This window comes from Stenella coeruleoalba, assembly GCF_951394435.1.
Source record: "Stenella coeruleoalba genome assembly, chromosome: 7".
Lineage (NCBI taxonomy): Eukaryota > Metazoa > Chordata > Mammalia > Artiodactyla > Delphinidae > Stenella > Stenella coeruleoalba.
In genome coordinates, this window is record NC_137153.1 from 100,303,283 (window position 1) to 100,325,823 (window position 22,541).

General features: G+C 37.6%; 1 protein-coding gene across 6 annotated transcripts in view; it reads left to right on the top strand.

Annotated features, from left to right (window-relative positions):
* Positions 1-3,747: 3,747 nt before the first annotated feature.
* MUSK (muscle associated receptor tyrosine kinase) overlaps positions 3,748-22,541 on the top strand; it is a gene marked incomplete at both ends in the record, with an annotated part of 91,942 nt that continues 73,148 nt past the window's right edge. For all 6 annotated transcript variants that reach the window (XM_079927476.1, XM_079927472.1, XM_079927473.1 and 3 more), the window contains 2 exons: positions 3,748-3,826; positions 15,007-15,133. In XM_079927476.1, the coding sequence (XP_079783602.1) occupies positions 3,748-3,826; positions 15,007-15,133 (206 nt within the window). The remainder of the gene's footprint in view (positions 3,827-15,006; positions 15,134-22,541) is intronic.

Sequence of the window (22,541 nt, forward strand, 5' to 3'; positions counted from 1 at the left end):
CCAATTTTACAAGGTATATGTTCCCAGAATATTGATGTATCTCTAATTGCCATCCTAATATTTAATCAGACATTAAATCCATTTGTAAAAAATAGAACTCTAGAATATCCCTTTGACTTCCCAGGAATTTTCTGGAGAGGGCAATCCATGTGGCACTTCTGAACCACTGTCTGCCGACCAGTGAGGCAGAGAACCAGGTCATTGCCCTTTGTGATAATTAGAAGGGGCTCCCTGCCAAGCCTCAGCAGATGTATGAGAGCAGGGTGCAGACCAGCGGCACTAACTGGGGGATGTGCTGACTCCAGCAGGAATGGGGCCGGTCTCATCAGCCGCTGTATGGTTGAATTCTGGCATCAAGTCCAAGATATGGCTCGGCATGGTGCTGCTTGCTCTCATGGCCAGCTCTTGAGATGAAGAAGCAGAGATACCAGAGGTGGCAAGACAAGCTTACCTGGTGACTGAGTGCATTTTACTGAAGGGAAGACTGGCCATCAGCCCCATTTACTCCCCACATGCCCAAGAAAGGAGCCAAATAACTGGCTGGCACCCAGCCTCCACTCTCTGTGGCTGAATGAGCCTGCTTTACCAGGAATAGGTTTGCTTGTATTATAGGATGGAAGGCCATTTTCCATCCAGGTTCCAAGAAACTGCTGCAAGGACCGTGATTGGCTGACGACCTCCAGCTGCTACACTTTGGGAGCTGCTGCAGCGTCCATGCCTAAGCCACACTCTCCAGGGGCTTCTCTTAGCCAACAGTTGATTCATTTTATTTATTTATTTCAATTGAAGTATAATTGATTTACAATGTTGTGTTAGTTTCAGATATACAGAAAAGTGATTCAGTTATACATACATACATATATATATTTTTTCAGATTCTTTTTCCTTATAGGTTATTTCAAAATATTGAGTATATTTCCCTGTGCTATACAGTAGGTCCTTGTTGTTTATCCATTGTATATATAATAGTTTGCATCTGTTAATCCCAAACTCCTATATTTATTCCTCCCCCACTTCCCCTTTGGTAACCATAAGTTTTTTTTGTGTCTGTTGGCCTATTTCTGTTTTGCATGTAAGTTCATGTGTATCATTTTTTAAATGTGGTTTATTTATACAATGGAATATTACTCAGCCGTCAAAAAGAATGAAATAATGCCATTTGCAGCAACATGGATGGACCTAGAGATGATCATACTGAGTAAGGCAGACAAAGAAAAATATCGTAGGATATCGCTTATATGTGGAATCTAAAAAAAAAAATGATACAAATGAACTTATATGCAAAACAGAAATAGAGTGATTCATTTTAAACCAGCCCTCAGCCACACATTCTGGATTTCCCTCAACAGAGTTTTGTTTCCCCTTAGCTTTGCACAGTACTGTTGTCACCTTCAGGCTCAGGTTGTGGTAGAATTTGAAGTAGGGGATAATTTCCGGGGGTCACTGGTCTAGAGGGTACAATTCCTGTTGGATTCAAAATGGGCACCATCAGTGCTTGTTCTATACTTTAGGGGAAAGGGGAAGAGGATGGAGAGTGGTCACTCCCAAATCCTCCTCCTGGACATTTGAATAGAGGCCCCTTGAATCACTCACCTTGGACTTCCCTTTATTAACAGCTGGTGGTGATCCTGAGCTAAACTTTAGCTCATAAATCTATAGTCACCCAAATCTCTGAAACCCTGTGCTTTCCCTAGTGTTGCTTATGGGAACCACAGCCACTCTGTTCATCCTGCTGATTCCTAAATTTCACATAAAAAAAAAAGTGCTCATCCTGCTAATGTCAAAGTTTCCCACGAAGTACGTAGCATTCGCAGGGTATTCTCACAGCAGAAACCACACCAAATTTATATCTCTTCTATTAAAATTACATCAGAATTATTTTGATTGCAATTTAAGGAATCAAATTCCTATTAGCCAAGCAAAAAAAATAAAAAGGAATTTATTAATTTCAAAAACAAGGAAATCCAATGGATCGTTCTGGCTTTGCACGCTATTTCTTGTTAATGAAGCATGAAACCTCCAACAACCTTGGCTTTCCTGGTCCTCACAGGCGGTGATCTAAGAAAGAGGAGCTTATTTTGTATTAGGTCCAGTAAAATACCATGGAGACCTTGAGCCATAAACCAGCTTGAGCCCTAAGCCCATTTCTGAAGCAATCACTATGGCTAGGTAGTAGATCTGTTCTACACAGAAAATATTTGCAAAATATACAATGGACCAATGATATAAATTATTTACAACCAGAGTAGTTTTTAAAACTCCTATAAATTAATAAGAAAAAGAAAAATGACCTTAGAGGAAAATAGACAAAAGCCACAGAAGAGGAAAATGAATAAGAAACACCTGAAAAATTCTCATTACCAATAGTAAGAGTGGAATACATGTAAATTAAAACAACGACATACCCTTTTTATTCTACTTAAATGTAAACATTCAAAGGTAAGTGTCGACGAGAGTATGGGGAAATGGATTCTCTCATACATTGTTGGGGCATGGTTAAATATACCATCATACCTCCACGATTTAGAAATCTGTGTAGCCAATAGAAATAATGAGTTAGTGCTGTACATTAACATGGAAAAGTCTCCAAGACACATTGCTGCAGTGGGAAAAGGCAATTCGCGTAAGAGAACACTTTGGAAGAATCTGCTGCAATTGACAGTCCATGGCTGCTGACCCTGTGGACTCATGAAGCCAAAGAATGAGGGAGACACCAACACAAGCGGAAAAAAATCTTAAAACCATGTGGTAAGTGCAATGACAGAGAAGCCCAGAGGAGGTAAACCTAATGCAACTTTGGGAAGATGTGGGAGTTTTGGTCCAGGATGGCTCCCAGGAGGAGATGATGATCAAGCTGAGATAGGTATTAACTGGGTGGAGAGGAGGGGAAAGCATTCCAAGACGGGAGAACAGTAGGAACAATTCATGGAGGCAGGAAGGCTGTATACAGGGAACCAGGTTGCTAAATACTAAACTAGAGGCATGGATTGTAGCAGATGGGGCTAAACGGGTAGGCAGAGTCCAGCGAGCCTTCCTACGTCATACTAGGTTTGAATATTTTTTTCTATGATGAAGAGCCACTGAAGACTTTTGAGTAGGGCAGGCGATCTGAAAAGAGATTAGAGGACAGTAGGACACAAGGCAGAGAGAACAGACAGGAGGTTACCACTGTCATTCCAAGAAGATGAATGTCTGAAAGGGAGGTTGGGATAGGGTGAGACTAGCTGGAATCAAAGGAGGGGAGGAAATCAAGGAATATCGAGTTGGTGCAATCTGTAGGAATTGTTAACGGGATGGATGTGGGAGGGGGAAGTGAGAAATGGGGAGGAGTCATGATTAGATATGCCCAGGGCTCTGGGGTGAGTGCGGGAGGGATGGTGAGCTGACTCAGAAGACCAGGAAAACTATACCTCGGGGAATCCAGTGATGGTTGTGAAAGGCATCTGGTATTGTCCTTCTACCACTGTCTTAAAAGGGATTCTAAAGGGATTTTCTTTCCCTTGTTCCTCCAGCCCTACACTTGCATTACTGGCCTAAGTGGATACTCACCAGCTGGCCGTGTCCATCATTACAGCCAAGTCTGAGAATTCCTGATTATACTTAGAGTCAGTGGAGCCGCTGACACAAACAGTCATTAGCAGACGACCCTTTTGGAACAAACTATGCTTTAAAATGTGAACTGGGGGGGGGGGCATTTTCCTTGTGTTGTCCAGAAAGAACTTTCTGCTGCCTGAGCCTGGATTAATCATGAGAGAGCTTGTCAACATTCCACTGGTACATATTCTTACTTTGGTTGCCTTCAGCGGGACTGAGAAACTTCCAAAAGGTTGGTTTGAGCAATCTTGTCTTCTCTTGCCTTATCATAGTTCTGAGGTGCATGCGTGTGTTCCGATCATGACTGATTCATATTATGGCATGCTTGGGTTTTACTTGGTGAAGTAGGGGTGCAGTATATGGAGAGGGAGAAAACTGTATAAATAAGCAATTGATTGATGGTCTCCATTCTACTGCTATCCCTCCTCTGCTTAGGTTCTGCAATAAAAAGTTCAGCCATTCAGTGAATGTGGAGCCCTCACTTATAGGGGAAACATTAGCAGGTAGACTGCAAGTTATCGAGGTCGGTTTGTTTATGTGTATGTCAAACTTCAGGGTGGTCTAAATGGATGATGAAAACCTTTTCACATCAGGTTTGCCGGGAATATAATCAACCGCACTCCCAGACATCCAGAGTGTTTGCTTCTGGACAAAAATCATTTCCATTTTCAGTTTCAGCTTTGCAAAACTCTTAATCAATATTTTAGTTCCTCCCACATTGGAATTAGAGAAAGACGCACACAAGTGCCTATAAGATAAAAGCCTGAAGAACAATGGGTTCTCAATAACTTAGAGGCTGGAGCCATGATTTGGTTTGGCAAGAGACTGTGAAAGGTTTTTTTCAGAGCCTTTGGAATGTACCGGAAATAACACCACCTCAGGGGAAAGGAAAGCAACTTAAGAAACTGACAAACACCTGTTGCAGTAGCAAGAATGTCCACAGTTTCTGGCCAGTGTATTATGAAACTGAGACTAGGGTATTTCAAATCAGGAAGAAAGATAGGAAAATAGGTGACTTGTGAAGTGACTGGGGGCTTCATTGAAATCTTTTTACAAAGACACGAGAAAGCAGATTGAATGATACTACAGAGTTTTCAAATTAAATGTATTACAGTAGAGTAAAAAAGGTTCTGTGATTTATGACACACTCAAATGCATTATTTTCCCTTCATATTACTTTACCAAAGAACTGAACAGGTTTGTATTGTATAGATAAGTGAAGGTACTAAAATATATTGTATGTAGATGGGAAACAGAGCTTAGATTTTGTGGTTCATTAGAATTTCTGGAACCACAAGGTCAAAATTCACATGCTAACAAGATACAGCTTTCTTCACAAACGGTCGGATTTCATAGACTTATGTTGTTTTGTTGCTTTCTTTTTCTATTTTACATGAGTAGAACAGTATCTTCAAATGTATTTAAATGTCTAATTGTCAACTAATACTTTAAGGTAGCTCCAGATAAAAGAGAATCTAGATCTTTCCAAATAGCTAATAATAGCCAGAAAGACTTAACATTGGCTTCAGATTATTTTAATACTTTCTGATCATACAACGGATGTCCGGAAAGGCAGCACCTGGAAGTCTGGACTTATGGATTGTTATAAATTTATTTGTGCTATTCTAAACCATGAAGTTACATTAAAATGACATGGTTAAATACTAAAATTTACTGAAATCCAGTCTTACAAGGAGCAGGACAATTGATTTTCTGGTCCAAATTAGAATCTCGTGCACAAAGAAAAACCAAACCCAACCTCCTAATTTATATTCTAGAAAGAGAATATTTGTAGCTTCCAAACTTTACAGATGAAGCACACTGTTTATTTTGAAAACTTCAAAACTGGTGGCATAAATGTCACAAAGCCAAGACCCTGACTTCTAAATAAAATAGCCAGATTGTTACCCCAACCTTGTTTATTGTTCATAATTTATTTACTGCTTTAATTAGACTGTAAAATCAAAACAATATTTTTGCCTACCTACTCAAAGAGAGTATTTGAGTATTATTAAAAAATGTAAATTAATATGGGTTTAACATCAGCCTTAGCCAAAACACCAGGCCTGGAAGAGCAAACATTCATTAACTACACTTACCAGTTCTGAGAATGAACATTATCGTGAAAACACAATCCTTCAAATTTTAAATGTTGAAGTACATGGGATATATTGGTACCAAAAAGCACATTAATATGTGATTATTTTAATACTATTGAAAGTAATGAAATTGTTCTACACAAAATATCTCTAGTTGTTTTCTCTATTCTTGGCAGAAGGCAATAATGGGAAGAGGCTTTTTAGATGGTATACCTTTTTCCTAAGTCCTTTAGCATGAATGAATCAAGGCGTCTGCAGCATAATATATCACAAAATAAACCGACACAATTAAAATACTGCAAGAGTATTCCATGGGTTCTTTTCCAACCATCGGCATAGGATTTCCTCCATAAAATTAATAACCAACTTTGTAGAATTAATAGTGTATCGTTATAGTTTTAATTTAATTGATATTCCCAATATTCAAAGACAAAGGGAAAAGTCACTATCTTTCTGAATCATTTCAACTAGTAATACTTTCAATCATGAGCTCAGTATCAAACCATAAGGAGGAAAATTTTATAAACTGTCATGTATGAAAATAGTCAACATTTCACTGAACATTCGCCTTAACCACATTCTTCAATAATATTTAACGCTTTATCAGGGAGTATGAAGTGTATAGTGGGATTTTCTGTAGGAGTATAGTAGTTCATGTAAGCAGCCCTGAATTTGTTAACATGCTATGCACAAAGAACTCCCGTCCAAATTCCAGTTTTAAAATTACCCCATAACTACCATACCTAGAAGCTCTTGAGTCTCAAGTGATTTAACCTGAGGTATATTTTAGTAACTTCTTCTCCTAAATCATATGTCTACAGGGATAGAATTCACAAATTCGACATATGACTAAGTCAGATCAGGAACAGCTGTCATTGAAATCCAGGATACCAAGTCCTGGATGAATGTTTTATACTAACGTATATTGAAAGAGTGACTCATTCCACGTTTGCGGAAACACAGTTGCTTTAAATATTATTGACCTTAAAGAACAGAAAAAGAGACGAAATGGCAAGATTTCTACCATATTTCGAAAGGTGAAGTAGGCAACTTCTCAGTGAAATAGGACGTGAGATTATTGGGGGAAAGTGACAAGTAAGGGATGCCTAGAGGACCTCAAGGAAATGGTCCCATTCAGGAAGATGAGAGAAGTGTATCTGATAACGTAGAAGGACCATATGTCCATGCTGAGGACCCACTGGGACTGGAGACTGCATGCCCATCATGGTCCTGATCTGCACTGTTGTTTCACTTTATCCAACAATACTTTATGAACATATGAGCAGTGAAGACAGCTGGTTGGATTAGTTCAAGATTGGTACTTTCCAGGGTCAGTGCAGCTAAAGGACTAGAGAGTAAGGGAGCTGAGATTATCTGGCAACATACCATGTCGTCTAGGTCAAATAATGAAGAAAGTGAAACAAGGATATTGCAGGTCTGGAAGAGAATGTTACAATCGAGTTCCTTTTCTAGTCCCCAATGCCTTTCTGTGTGTCTTTAGGGAAAGATGTAGTCACTGTAAGCTTCAGTTTTCTCCTAAAATGAAGGACCTACCAGTGCTCAACTTACAATGTTATGTACTATGCTAAGGATTGTCAATGATTGGTGGCGTGATCACTTCTGGGGAACAAGCACATTTTAGATGAGTCCCTATGAAATCATCTCTTAATCCCAAAGGAATGCCCCCCAGGAGAGGTCATTTCAGAAATTCTAACAGGCTGACCCAGAATTCCTACCTGCCTGTCCCCAGTGTCATTCCTGAAGGCAAGGACCAACAGTGTGTTCTGTGACAAAGAGTTAATGATACAGTATTAATAAGTGAGATAACAATAATTATTGAGATGATCAATGACCCTTACAAGTTCCAAAGACATCATAATAAAAAATAACTTATGTTTGATTACATCACCAGCAGAATAAATGTGTCAGTTTCTAAGATATGCCAAATGATGAGCAATACTGAACATCCTCTTTCTTTGGGGGATTTGAAAAATTTCCGACACCAAAGTGTTTTGTCATACCGAAAAAACAATACTGTATTCATGATGTTAGAAAAGCATGAATATGTTCCAAGTCTGAGCCCTAATTATACCAGAATAGAAAGGAGCAAATACACCTGACTTCTTTGTTTATTCAGTCATTTGGTTATGTCAGTCAGCAGCTGGTCAATCAGAAGTTGGTATGTCAATGGCCATGTGCTAGAGCCCATAAAAGGGTAATATCATATCCTTCTCAGCAGCTAGTATCCAAGTCAAGTTACTCTTTGGGTACAGAAAAGCATTGTGTTTATTTTCATGTATTTGTTGTTCATGTGGTCCTTGGATTGAGGGAAGAAATAGTGTCCTAGTTTAAACAGGCCCTGGCTGAGATGAAAGCTGGATAGTAGAATGAAAGCAAACAGGAGACGGTCTGCTGAGTCAACAAATGTCATTAAATACAACTATGTGATTGTGCCAGTAAAAATCTGAAAGCAGATTTGTTTGGGTAATTTTGGAATATGGGCAAAGTGGACTTAACTGACTATACTCTGCCTATAGGTATTGATATTGATATTGGTGTCAATCATGTTTTTCCCCTTTCTGTAACTAGTACCACACTGAAGACATGGTATAGCTTAGAGTTAAAAGATAGGTACTTGAAATCAAACTTAACTTTGAAGTTCAGTTCTATCACTTCCTGCTTTTGTTTTGTTTAGACAAGTTGTTGAACAATTCGTCGCCCTCATTCCTCATCTGCCAATGGGAATAATAGAAGTATCTGCCTTTACGTTTGTTGTGATACATAAATGAGATCATGAATGAAAAGTATAATGCATGGCTGATAGCAGGTTTTTAATCAGTTTTAGATGCTAAAATTATTAAAAACAGAATCAAATCTCACATGAAACTGTCATGCCACTGAACATTAAGGGAAGCTGTTCTTAGTAAGAGCTCATGTATTTCTCCATGTCTAAGTTTATCAAGACATTCTAAGATTTACTTCTTTGATCTTAACTGATCTCAACAGAGTTTGTGTTGCCTCGTTGGAAAGATAATATGTCTGTTAACTCTGTCACTTCTGCATCTGCATGTTGAATGAGAAGAAACTAATGAATAAAGTTTGGAGCTTTGGGTAAAAATAATTCATGGCCATTAAGAATGATATTGAAAACACAAAATATACAAAAGTTTAAAAGAGAAAATCACCTACACTTCCAGGACTGTAAAGATATTGATATATTTTCTTCCATTTTTTTCTACATATCCTAAAAAAAGATATCATAATAAGATTGTTTATGCAATTCTGCTCCCTGCCACTAAAGCATGAGCATATTTTACATCATATCTTCAAAGTACCATTTGCAGTGACTGTGTAAATAGTATCCTGTTTAGATAACAGTTGCTAATATATGTTGAACATTTGCCTCTCTGAGGAAACAAAGGCCCTGATATGTTACATTTGTTGACTGCTGTATAAGTGCTCCAGTCACAGCCAATTTCCAGGTACCAATAAACACTGAGTTGGGAGGAGATATATAGTAGCACACCTACAATTTCTACAGACATTAGATGTAAATAACCACAAGAACATAGATAATAGTAAAATATAGAAAAATAATTAGAAAGTGATAAATGTTGAGTATTATTACTTTGTTTTTAACACAATTTATCTAATCAAATTTATATAATTTAGTTTCTAATAATGGCTCTATTCCATTATCTTGTTAAATTCCTGAGAAATTAACACGTGACTCTTGCAAGCCAGTACAAGCCAGCTCCAGCAGACCACAGCTAGAAGACAAAGCTGTGTGCCTAACTCTTCTTCCACTTTCACACAATTAGTACAATTTAGTACAATTAATCTATTTTTGTGCAGTGAAATTCATCTAATGCCTTTCCATTTGGGGATTATTTCCTTGGGATAGACTCCTAGAAGTATTATTGGTAATTTGCAGGTAATACAGCAACCAGGAGAACAACTGAATAGTTCAGGTTTCTGTCTCTAAATTATAGGAATCAAATAACACAGAGTGTTCCATACGGACCAAGGACAATGTTAAATGCATTATGTATATTCACTTACTTAATCCTCATGACAAGCCTATGCGGTGGTTTTATTATCTCCGTCTACAGCTGAAGATGCCAAGGCAACCAGTTAAGTGAGTGGGAAGTAAGTGACGGACAGGGATTTGAATTCAAGTCCTGTGCTAGAACCTCTTACCGTCTAGTTCCTCAACAGGCTTTCTTTTTAAACAATGAAAGCATTCAATACTATCAGTTAACCATCATTACTTGCATCCCATGACCTTACTATAATATTTTTTGTTTTTTAATCTCTCAATATCTATGTGATTATGCAATTGATTGCTTATTTCATTCATTAGTTGTTTAGAAAAATCTGCTTTCTTTCTTAAGAGACTGACTTTCTCAAACTGTGTTATCCATTACAAATTTGCTTCCACTGCATTGGAAAATTAACATTTCTGTGGCCTTCTGATTTATGTCCTATAATTTTTATTACAAAGATAATATAATTTTATATATTTTATATTAATTTTATATATTTTATATAAATTTTATATTAATTTTAATATTTTTATATAAAACATAACTTTATAATATAAAATTATAATTTTAATATTTTATATAAAATATTTTATATTAATTTTAATATTTTATATTAATTTTATATATTTTAAAATATTATATAGTATTTTCCTGTAATACTTTGCTGTAAGGTGTGGCAAAACAAAATACAAAATTACACACAATGCTCACAACTAGGAGGTAAATGATTATAACATTTTGCTACTCATTCATTTTTCCACTCTCGTGTGTGTGTGTGTGTGTGTGTGTGTGTGTGTGTGTGTGTGTGTAATCTTCTTTAAAAATTTAGTAGCCTATTACTTCATTGTAATATCTTCTGGTAATATTAATTTTAGTTTGGGCTTTGTTTGAGTCTATATTTTTAAATAATTAAGCTTCATGATTGTTGTATCTTCCCGATGGATTGCTCCTTTTATCATTAAGTAGTATTTCTCTTCATTCTTTAAAGGCTTACTTATCACCTCATATTCCATTTTTTCTTATATTAGTACTACTTTATTGCTTTATCACTTTGTTTTGTTTACTTCGTATATATTTTCCATTCTCTTTATATCCAATGTTTCTGTTTTAATTTATTTAGGCATGTCTTTTGTGTTTTTTAATCCTGTATGATAGTGTCTGCCTTTCCATAGATCAGTTTATACCATGGGTGTTTACTGTGATTTCTGATATATTTGGCCATGTTTCTTCCACATTAATTTGTGTCTTCTGTTAACTATACCTTTTCTTGGCTTATTTATCCTTTTCTGCTTCTTCATCATTTTTTTTTAATTGATACAGTTCTAGTCTCTTTTTTCTTCTGCTACTCTGGAAGTTTGGGGTTTTAATCTATTATTTTAGTGGTAAGCATTAATGAAATTTTAACAATATGTCTCTAACCATATATTTTCTCCCCGTGTTTAGAGTTATTCAGTGTTTCTGTCATCTTCCTGCTTACGGTAAAGAACTTAGAATGTTTTAACAATCTGCTGAACTTCTTCCCTAAACTTTCTTCTTATAATTGTTTGTCTAGAATTCTAGTTCCACTCTTTTTTTAAACACAAAAATTATTGAGTTTAAAAAATATATATTCCACACTGTCGAAAATTGCAATTATTTTTTACCACCATCTATGCTAACTACAGTTTCTCATCACTGGCCCCTTTCTTTGGGGTACAAGTTATTTCTTATGGAGTTTATATACTTTCAGTAACTGTTTCAGAGAAGGTCTCAGTGGTAAATACTCTCAGCATTTGTCTGTGTATTTACTTTGTCTTCATTTAAAAAAAAAATAATTATCTAAGCTGGCTATAGAATTCCAGACTAACAGTTATTTTTTTCTCAGCCTTTTAAAAATACTGGTCCATTGCCTTTTGGTATCAACTGTTGCCAAGTAATATCAGGTTAGCCTAATTGGCATTCTTCTTAAGGTGACTGATCTTTTCTTTCTAGTAAGGTTTAAGATTTTCTTGATCTTAAATTTTCTACAGTTTTAATCCAGTGTATCTAAGGATAAATTTATTTTTCTTTATCTGGCTCGATGCTTAGTGGAAACTTTCAATGTGAATATTTCTGCTTTTTTTTTCACTTTTGAAAAATGATCAGTGATTTATCCCTTTACATATTACTTCTGTGCCATTTCTTCTATTTTATTTTTTTTGGAACTTCTGTTAGAAGTTTATTAGTGCCTGTCTGTCTTTATGTCTCTTAACTATTCTTTAATACTTTTAATTTCTTTATTTCTTTGTACAGCATTCTGTATATATTAATGGTCATTTTAGTGCAAAGTTGGGAAAAGGGGGGCCTTGCTGCCTAGATATAAAAGACGTCATTTCACCTAAAAATTCTGCCCTCTTCTTTCACCTACTTCCTCTCAACCTTTTAAAAAATTTATGCCTTTTATAAAGGCCTCAGTAATAGAGTTTGGTTCATTTAAACAATACATTAGTCAGTGTGCTAGCCCTCCAGATAGAGAGAGGTCTGAGACATGGTCCCTGACCCAAAGCTTAAGGTTTTTATAACTGAGTGTGGGACAAAGACATAAATCATTCTAATAGCATCTGTGTGGCAAGTGCTATGAGTGACATATATAGGATGACCCAAGGTTAAAGAAAAGGGCATTTGGTTCTATCTAGGAAGTCAGGGAGATTGGGAGGAGATGGTGCTTAAACTGGACCTTAAGAAAAGAATAACACTTACGAAAGAGCTATGGGCTAAGTGGACACTCCCAACCACCATTTCCCTTACTCTCAGCCAATGAGTTTGCCTCTGAGTTTACTGAAAAAAATAAGTTTCATTTAGACACTGTATGCATTTTTTTTAATTTTTTTTTTTTTTTGCGGTACGCGGGCCTTTCACTGTTGTGGCCTCTCCCGTTGCGGAGCACAGGCTCCGGACGCGCAGGCTCAGCGTCCATGGCTCACGGGCCTAGCCGCTCCGCGGCATGTGGGATCTTCCCGGACCAGGGCACGAACCCGTGTCCCCTGCATCAGCAGGCGGACTCTCAACCACTGTGCCACCAGGGAAGCCCTGGATGCATTTTTAAATGGCCAATGTGCCAGTTTTTTCTTGTTTTATGGGGCTGTCACCCCCTACCCTGCATCTAAAATATTGCTCACACTACTTACTTGGCTTTCCTAGGCACCTTGCATTTTAACTAAAATGACCATATAATTTACTGTCCAAACTCAGGTATTTTTGGAGTATGGGGGTACTATTAATAATTATGCCAGGATAGCAGGCATAACTGATTATTATAGCTGATCATTTTACGTATCTATCCTACCTTATCATCTATATTGTGGACTCTTACCAGGCAGAGATGTGCTTTACACATCTTTTTGCTTCTAGTCAACCCAGTGCCTGCTCCATGAAAAATCATAAATAAATCTTTGATAAATAATAACAAAGCAGTGATGATAATTATTTTAAATCAGATTATACAATGGGGTAGATTTTCAGACTCACCCAAATACAGGGGCCGGCACTCTCTCACACCATCAAACCCTTGAGGTGACCAGGACCTCACCCCTTTGTTTTGGTGGGATTCACAGATTTGTAAATTGAAGTGGGGTGCATCCCTTTACCAACATATTCTCATCCTTCTTAACTTCTCTTTCCTCCCCAATTCTTCTAAGCCAGGTGACCCTCATCTCATGGAGGTGGGAGGAGAGAGGGACCATGTTTATGGCCTCTCTTCCTTTTGTCTTTCTTTTTGTAACACACACACACACACACACACACACACACACACACACACACACATACACACACCAAGCAAAAACAAACAAACAAAACCCCCAGCTTTATTGAGATATAATTCACATACCAGTCTCTTTGGGTAAAGTATACGGTTCACAGAGCTGTGCATTCATCATCATAATCGATTTTAGAACATTCTTATTACACCTATTTGAAATCCTGCATTCCTTAGCCATAGATTACTCCCTAAGCCCTCCATCCTCTTCCCAATTCCTAGACAATCACTCATGTATTTTCTGTCTCTACAGATAATGACTATTCTGGATATTTTATATAAATGAAATTGTACAGTATGTCATTCTTGTGACTGGCTTCTTTCACTTAGTTTATTGTTTCCAAGTTTCACCCATGTTGTAGCATGTATCAATACTTTGTTTCTTCTTATTGTCAAATAATATTTCGTTGAATGGATATACCACATCTTGTTTATCCATTAATCTGTTGGCAGACACTTGGGTTGCTCCACCTTTTGGCTACTATGAGTAATGTTGCTTTGAACGTGGATGGACAAATATCTGAGTCTGCTTTCAGTTCTTTTGGGCATATATCCAGAAGTGGAATTGCTGGATCATATATTAATTCTATGCTTATCTGAGGAACCACCATCCTGTTTTCCACAGTGGCTGTGCCATTTTACATTCCCACCAACAATGCACAAAGGTTCTAATTTTTCCACATCCTTGCCAGTATTTGTTTTTATATTTCTTTTTTATTATAACCATTCCAGTGTGTGTAAACTAGTATCTTACTGAGGTTTTGGTTTGCATTTCCTTAATAGCTAATGATGTTGAGCATCTTTTTACATGCTTGTTGTCCATCCGTATACATTCTTTGGAGACAGGTCGGTTCATATCCTTTGCTCATTTGTTGTTTGGGTTGTCTTCTTATTATTGAGTCTTTTTCTAATCTACTCATAATTCAGATGTGAATTCTTTATAAATCTGATGCACCTTAACCTTCAAAGCCTCTCATTTACAGGAGCCCCCTTCTAAGACCTCTGGTGGTTTCTAGCAATGTGTTCATATAAACATACATTTTAACAAAATTTGGGAAAAATTGTTTTTAAACAGGAATTGTTAAGATTGCTTTCTCTTTTCACTTTGACTTCCCTTCAGTGACACTTCCCTTCAAGTTGATTGGTGTTAGGGAGGCAACAGACATTTTGTATTAATAATTTTATATATTTTTTCGTAAAAAGAACACCTAAATTATATAACTTTGAACTTCACAAAACCTGGATCTGCCTCTACCCATATATAATAAATCTAAGTCCGACTCTCCTGAGAGCCTTCTCTTTTGATTCTCAAATGCCTACTTTAGAAGTAGCAACAAAATCCTCTGCACAAAATTTTTCCTTCCTTTTGGCAAATTTCTACTATGGGGAAATGTCATTCTCATTCAGATATGTGGTGGCCTCTGACTACTTACAGAAGAGTTAGTAAGCAGTACTGTAGAATGCTCTCATTTGATTTCTCCTCTCCTTTCAGCCCCTGTCATCACCACTCCTCTTGAAACAGTGGATGCCTTAGTTGAAGAAGTGGCTACTTTCATGTGTGCAGTGGAATCCTATCCTCAGCCTGAAATTTCCTGGACCAGAAATAAAATTCTCATTAAGTAAGTATTCTGCCTTTTTCCAGCAAGAATGCTCAAGGCTGCCTTGAGATTCATCTTTGTCATAAATGTAATCACAGCTCTGGCAGTACTAAAGTTCACCTTCTAGAATACGTAAAATGCAAATTTCCTCATTTTATAAATGTAAGATCTGAACTTCAGTGAGGTTAAGAGAATTGCCCAACATAAAGTGATTTAACTGATATGGGGAAGTCAGGGTTATTTCATGGATCCCAGGTTAGGACCTAGAAGAAGTTTCACAGTAATTAGGAAACAACATGATATCCTAATTCTGGGGGTACATGTTCCAGGACACTCTGGGGAGTTAATAGGGACCAGCCTCATTTCCTGTACTTCTACTATCCCAATCAAGTGATGCATGTGGTCTAGGAATCTGACCTCTAGGTGACCATGACTTTTTCTTTTGAAAGTCAGAAAGGACTCCTGATGTATATAGTGAGGTAGCCTCTCAAACAGATAAAATTTCTACTTGGCACATAAAGGTTAGGCTATCCTTTCCCCATTACAATAGCTATCTGATCAAAAATACTCTAAAAATCTGTAACAAATGTAACCACTGGCTTTCTAGCAGGCCACATAGCTTGCCTTAGGACTAGAGCATTTAACTCCTCCACAAACTGGAACTTGAACTCCACATCCATGAACTTGGATGGGGAAAAATTACATCTTTGTTTTCACTAAGCTCCAATTGAAATTTATCATTTCCTCCTACTATATATGTTGTAATGTGGAAAACTACCCTGGGCTGCAGAAGCCTTCAAGTACTCTACCAGGCACGCTATCCCAGAAGTCCTGGAATAGGAAAGCTCACAGACCAAATTAAGATGCCTGAAATACAGTTTATTAAATAAATTTAAAATACATAGATAGAGAAAGGAATGGAAACTACCAGAGGGTTTCTATAGGTGTGCGCTCTGTTCACGATGTTTCTGTTTGGCTGAAGGCTTCCCTAAGCCGTGTGGCTGACAGGGTCTTGGTGCTCTGGCCTGTTGTGCTGAGTTCAGGACACTGGACCACCACAGACTTCCAGGCCCCATGTAATATCAATTGGTGAGAGGTCTCCCAGAGATCTCTGTCTCAATGCTAAGACCCAGCTCCACCCAACGGCCAGCAAGCTCCAGTCTGGATGCCCCATGCCAAACAACTAGCAAGACAGGAACACAAGCACACCCATTAGCAGGGAGGCTGCCTAAAATCACACTAAGTTAACGACACCCCAAAACTCACCACTGGATGCAGCCCTGCCCAACAGAAAGACAAGATCGAGCCCCATCCACCAGAACACAGGCACCAGTCCCCTCCACCAGGAAGCCTACACAAGTCACTGAACCAACCTTACCGACTGGGGGCAGACACCAAAAGCAACGGGAGCTACGAAACTGCAGCCTGTGAAAAGGAAACCCCAAACACAGTAAGTTAAGCAAAATGAGAAGACAGAGAAATATGCAGCAGATGAAAGAGCAAGGTAGAAACCCACCAGACCAAACAAATGAAGAGGAAATAGTCTGCCTGAAAAAGAATTCAGAGTAATGATAGTAAAGATGATCCAAAATCTTGGAAATAGAACGGAGAAAATACAAGAAACGTTTAACAAGGAACTAGAAGTACTAAAGAGCAAACAAACACTGATGAACAACACAATAAATGAAATAAAAAATTCTCTAGAAGGAATCAATAGCAGAATAACTGAGGCAGAAGAACGGATAAGTGACCTGGAAGATAAAATAGTGGAAATAACTACTGCAGAGCAAAATAAAGAAAAAACGAATAAAAAGAACTGAGGACAGTCTCAGAGACCTCTGGGACAACATTAAATGCTCCAACATGCAAATGATAGGGTCCCAGAAGAAGAAGAGAAAAAGAAAGGGTCTGAGAAAATATTTGAAGAGATTATAGTTGAAAACTTCCCTAACATGGGAAAGGAAATAGTCAATCAAGTCCAGGAAGCACAGAGAGTCCCATACAGGGTAAATCCAAGGAGAAACATGCCAAGACACATATTAATCAAACTATCAAAAATTAAATACAAAGAAAAAATATTAAAAGCAGCAAGGGAAAAGCAACAAATAACATAAAGGGAATATGCATAACATTAAGAGCTGACCTTTCAGCAGAAACTCTGCAAGCCAGAAGGGAGTGGCAGGACGTATTTAAAGTGATGACAGGGGAAAACCTACAACCAAGATTACTCTACCCAGCAAGGATCTCATTCAGATTCGATGGAGAAATTAAAACCTTTACAGACAAGTAAAAGCTAAGAGAATTCAGCACCAGCAAACCAGCTTTACAGCACATGCTAAAGGAACTTCTCTAGGCAGGAAACACCAGAGAAGGAAAAGGCCTAGAAAAACAAACCCAAAACAGTTAAGAAAATTGTAATAGGAACATATACATTGATAATTACCTTAAATATAAATGGATTAAATGCTCCAACCAAAAGACAAAGACTGGCTGAATGGATACAGAAACAAGACCCATTATGTGCTATCTACAAGAGACCCACTTCATAGCTAGGGGCACATACAGACTGAAAGTGAGGGGATGGAAAAAGATATTCCATGCAAATGCCAATCAAAAGAAAGCTGGAGTAGCAATTCTCATATCAGACAATATAGACTTTAAAACAAAGACTTTTACAAGAGAAAAGAAGGACACTACCGAATGATCAAGGCATCAATCCAAGAAGAAGATATAACAATGGTAAATACTTATGCACCCAACATAGGAGCACCTCAATACATAAGGCTAATGCTAACAGCCATAAAAGGGGAAATCAACAGTAACACAATCATAGTAGGGGACTTTAACACCCCACATTCACCAATGGACAGATCATCCAAAATGAAAATGAATAAGGAAACACAAGCTTTAAATGACACATTAAATAAGAGGGACTTAATTGATTTTTATAGGACATTCCATCCAAAAACAACAGAAAAGACTTTCTTCTCAAGTGCTCATGGAACATTCTCCAGGATAGACCATATCTTGGGTCACAAATCAAGCCTTGGTAAATTTAAGAAAATTGAAATCGTATCAAGTATCTTTTCTGACCACAATGCTATGAGACTAGATATCATTCACAGGAAAAAAACTGTAAAAAATACAAACACATGGAGGCTAAACAATACACTACTTAATAATGAAGTGATAACTGAAGAAATCAAAGAGGAAATCAAAAAATACCTAGAAACAGATGACAATGAAAACATGACAATCCAAAACCTATGGGATGCAGCAAAAGCAGTTCTAAGAGGGAAGTTTATAGCAATACAATCCTACCTCAAGAAACTAGAAACATATCAAATAAACAACCTCACCTTACACCTAAAGCAATTAGAGAAAGAAGAACAAAAAATCCCCAAAGTTAACAGAAGGAAAGAAATCATAAAGATAAGATCAGAAATAAATGAAAAAGAAATGAAGGAAACAACAGCAAAGATCAATAAAACTAAAAGCTGGTTCTTTGAAAAGATAAACAATATTGATAAACCACTAGCCAGATTCATCAAGAAAAAAAAGGGAGAAGACTCAAATCAACACAATTAGAAATGAAAAAGGAGAAGTAACAACTGACACTGCAGAAATACAAAGGATCATGAGAGATTACTACAAGCAACTATATGCCAATAAAATGGAAAACCTAGAAGAAATGGACAAATTCTTAGCAAAGCACAACCTTCCAATACTGAACCAGGAAGAAACAGAAAATATAAACAGACCAATCACAAGCACTGAAATTGAAACTGTGATTACAAATCTTCCAACACACAAAAGCCCAGGACCAGATGGCTTCAGAGGCGAATTCTATCAAACATTTAGAGAAGAGATAACACCTATCCTTCTCAAACTATTCCAAAATATAGCAGAGGGAGGAACACTCCCAAACTCATTCTAAGAGGCCACCCTCACCCTAATACCAAAACCAGACAAAGATGTCACATAAAAAGAAAACTACAGGCCAATATCACTGATGAACATAGATGCAAAAAATCCTCAACAAAATACTAGCAAACAGAATCCAACAGCACATTAAAAGGATCATACACCATGATCAAGTGGGGTTTATCCCAGGAATGCAAGGATTCTTCAATATACGCAAATCAAGCAATGTGATACACCATATTAACAAACTGAAGGATAAAAACCATATGATCATCTCAATAGATGCGGAAGAAGCTTTTGACAAAACTCAACACACATTTATGATAAAAAACCCTCCAGAACGTAGGCGTAGAGGGAACTTACCTCAACCTAATAAAGGCCATATATGACAAGCCCACAGCCAACGTTGTTCTCAGTGGTGAAAAAATGAAACCATTTCCTCTAAGATCAGGAACAAGACAAGGTTGCCCACTCTCACCACTGTTATTCAACATAGTTTTGTAAGTTTTAGCCACAGCAATCAGAAGAAAAAGAAATAAAAGGAATCCATATCGGAAAAGAAGTAGAGCTGTCACTGTTTACAGATGACATGATACTATACAGAGAGAATCCTAAAGATGCTACCAGAAAACTACTAGAGCTAATCAATGAATTTAGTAAAGTAGCAGGATACAAAATTAATGCACAGAAATCCCTTGCATTCCTATACACTAGTGATGAAAATATGAAAGAGAATAAACCTAGCTAAGGAGACAAAAGACCTGTATGCAGAAAACTATAAAACACTGATGAAAGAAATTAAAGATGATACAAACAGATGGAGAGATATACCATGTTCTTGGATTGGAGGAATCAGCATTGTGAAAATGACTATGCTACCCAAAGCAATCTACAGAGCCAATGCAATCTCTGTCAAACTACCAATGGCATTTTTCACAGAACTAGAACAAAAACTTTCACAATTTGTATGGAAAAAAAAAGACCCCGAATAGCAAAAGCAATCTTGAGAAAGAAAAATGGAGCTGGAGGAATCAGGCTCCCTGACTTCAGACTATACTACAGAGCTACAGTAATCAAGACAGTATGGTACTGGCACAAAAACAGAAATATAGATCAATGGAACAGGATAGAAAGCCCAGAGATAAACCCACGCACATATGGTCACCTTATCTTTGATAAAGGAGGCAAGAATATACAGTGGAGAAAAGACAGCCTCTTCAATAAGGGGTGCTGGGAAAACTGGACAGCTACATGTAAAAGAATGAAATTAGAACACTCCCTAACACCATGCACAAAAATAAACTCAAAATGGATTGAAGACCTAAATTAAGGCCAGACACTATCAAACTCTTAGAGGAAAACATAGGAAGAACACTCTTTGACATAAATCACAGCAAGAACATTTTTACCCACCTCCTTGAGAAATGGAAATAAAAACAAAAATAAACAAATGGGACCTAATAAACTTAAAAGCTTTTGCACAGCAAAGGAAACCATAAACAAGATGAAAAGACAACCTTCAGAATGGTAGAAAATATTTGCAAACGAAGCAACTGACAAAGGATTAATCTCCAAAATATACAAGTAGCTCATGCAATTCAGTATCAATAAAACAAACAACCCTATCCAAAAATGGGCAGAAGACCTAAATAGACATTTCTCCAAAGAAGATATACAGATTTCCAACAAACACATGAAAGGATGCTCAACATCACTAATCATTAGAGAAATGCAAACCAAAACTACAGTGAGGGGCTTCCCTGGTGGCACAGTGGTTGAGAGTCCGCCTGCCGATGCAGGGGACACGGGTTCGTGCCCCAGTCCGGGAAGATCCCACATGCCACAGAGCGGCTAGTCCCGTGAGCCATGGCCGCTGAGCCTGCACGTCCAGAGCCTGTGCTCTGCAACGGGAGAGGCCACAACAGTGAGAGGCCCGCGTAACACACACACACACACAAAAAAAAAAAAGCTACAGTGAGGTATCACCTCACACTAGTCAGAATGGCCATCATCAAAAAATCTACAAACAATAAATGCTGGGGAGGGTGTGGAGAAAAGGCAACCCTCTTGCACTATTGGTGGGAATGTAAATTGATACAGCCACTATGGAGGACAGTATGGAGGTTCCTTAAAAAACTACAAATAGAACTACCATATGACCCAGGAATCCCACTTCTGGGTATATACCCTGAGAAAACCATAATTCAAAAATAGTCATGTACCACAATGTTCATTGCAGCACTATTTACAATAGCCAGGACATGGAAGCAACCTAGGTGTCCATCGACAGATGAATGGATAAAGAAGATGTGGCACATAATATACAATGGAATATTACTCAGTCATAAAAAGAAATGAAATTGAGTTATCTGTAGTGAGGTGGATGGACCTAGCGTCTCTCATACAGAGTGAAGTAAGTCAGAAAGAGAAAAACAAATACCATATGCTAACATATATATATATATGGAATCTAAAAAAAAAGAAAAGAAAAATGGTTTTTATGAACCTAAGGAAAGGACAGGAATAAAGACACAGATGTAGAGAATGGACATGAGGACATGGGGAGGGGGAAGGGTAAGCTGGGACGAAGTGAGAGAGTAGTATTGACCTATATACACCACCAAATGTTAAATAGGTAGCTAGTGGGAAGCAACTGCATCACACGGGGAGATCAGCTCGCTGCTTTGTGACCACCTAGAGGGGTGGGATAGGGAGGGTGGGAGGGAGATGCAAGAGGGAGGGAATATGGGGATATATGTATACATATAGCTGATTCACTTTGTTATACAGCAGAAACTAACAAAACATTGGAAAGCAATTTTACTCCAATAATGATGTTAATAAAATACATAGATAGAAACAAGGGGAAAGAAATAGGGCAAGTTAATATACTTAGGAATCTTGGTTTACTTAATGTTTATATGTCCAGTCTCTCTTCCCTGTGCCTCAGATGTCCCCACTGTGGTGTTCTTACAAGAAACAGAGTTGAGGTTGAGCAAGGGCCCACAGGTGGAGGGTTCCTGAAGCCAATGATATATATTTGCCCTGTTGGAGGGATGCAGGGATAAATATACCTGGCCAGAGCTTGTCAATTAACCTGCTCAACAGCCATGGATTTTAACTGTGTTTCCTGGATACAGCTCATGGGACCATAATGGGGCCATAGTGTATATCACCAGTGGGTGGTTGTTTTCAAGGTGACAAAGTTGTCAGTCTAGAGGTGGGAGAATTATGAACTTGTCTTTCCATCTCTTCCTACCATAAATAATGCTCTTCTTTGTTCCATCATATTTTTAATTTATTCCATCTATGTTTAGTAGGTGGCAATTTTATTTACTACCTATATTCAACACAATTTATCAATTCTGCCTATATTTCATAAGTCAGTAGCTTACTTTTTATCTCTACTTACAAGTCATTTTACCAATATCTCATAAGTTATTAGCCTTACAATTTATATGCTTAACACTTTTTATGAGTTTTATCCATCTTATGTCTTTGTCTT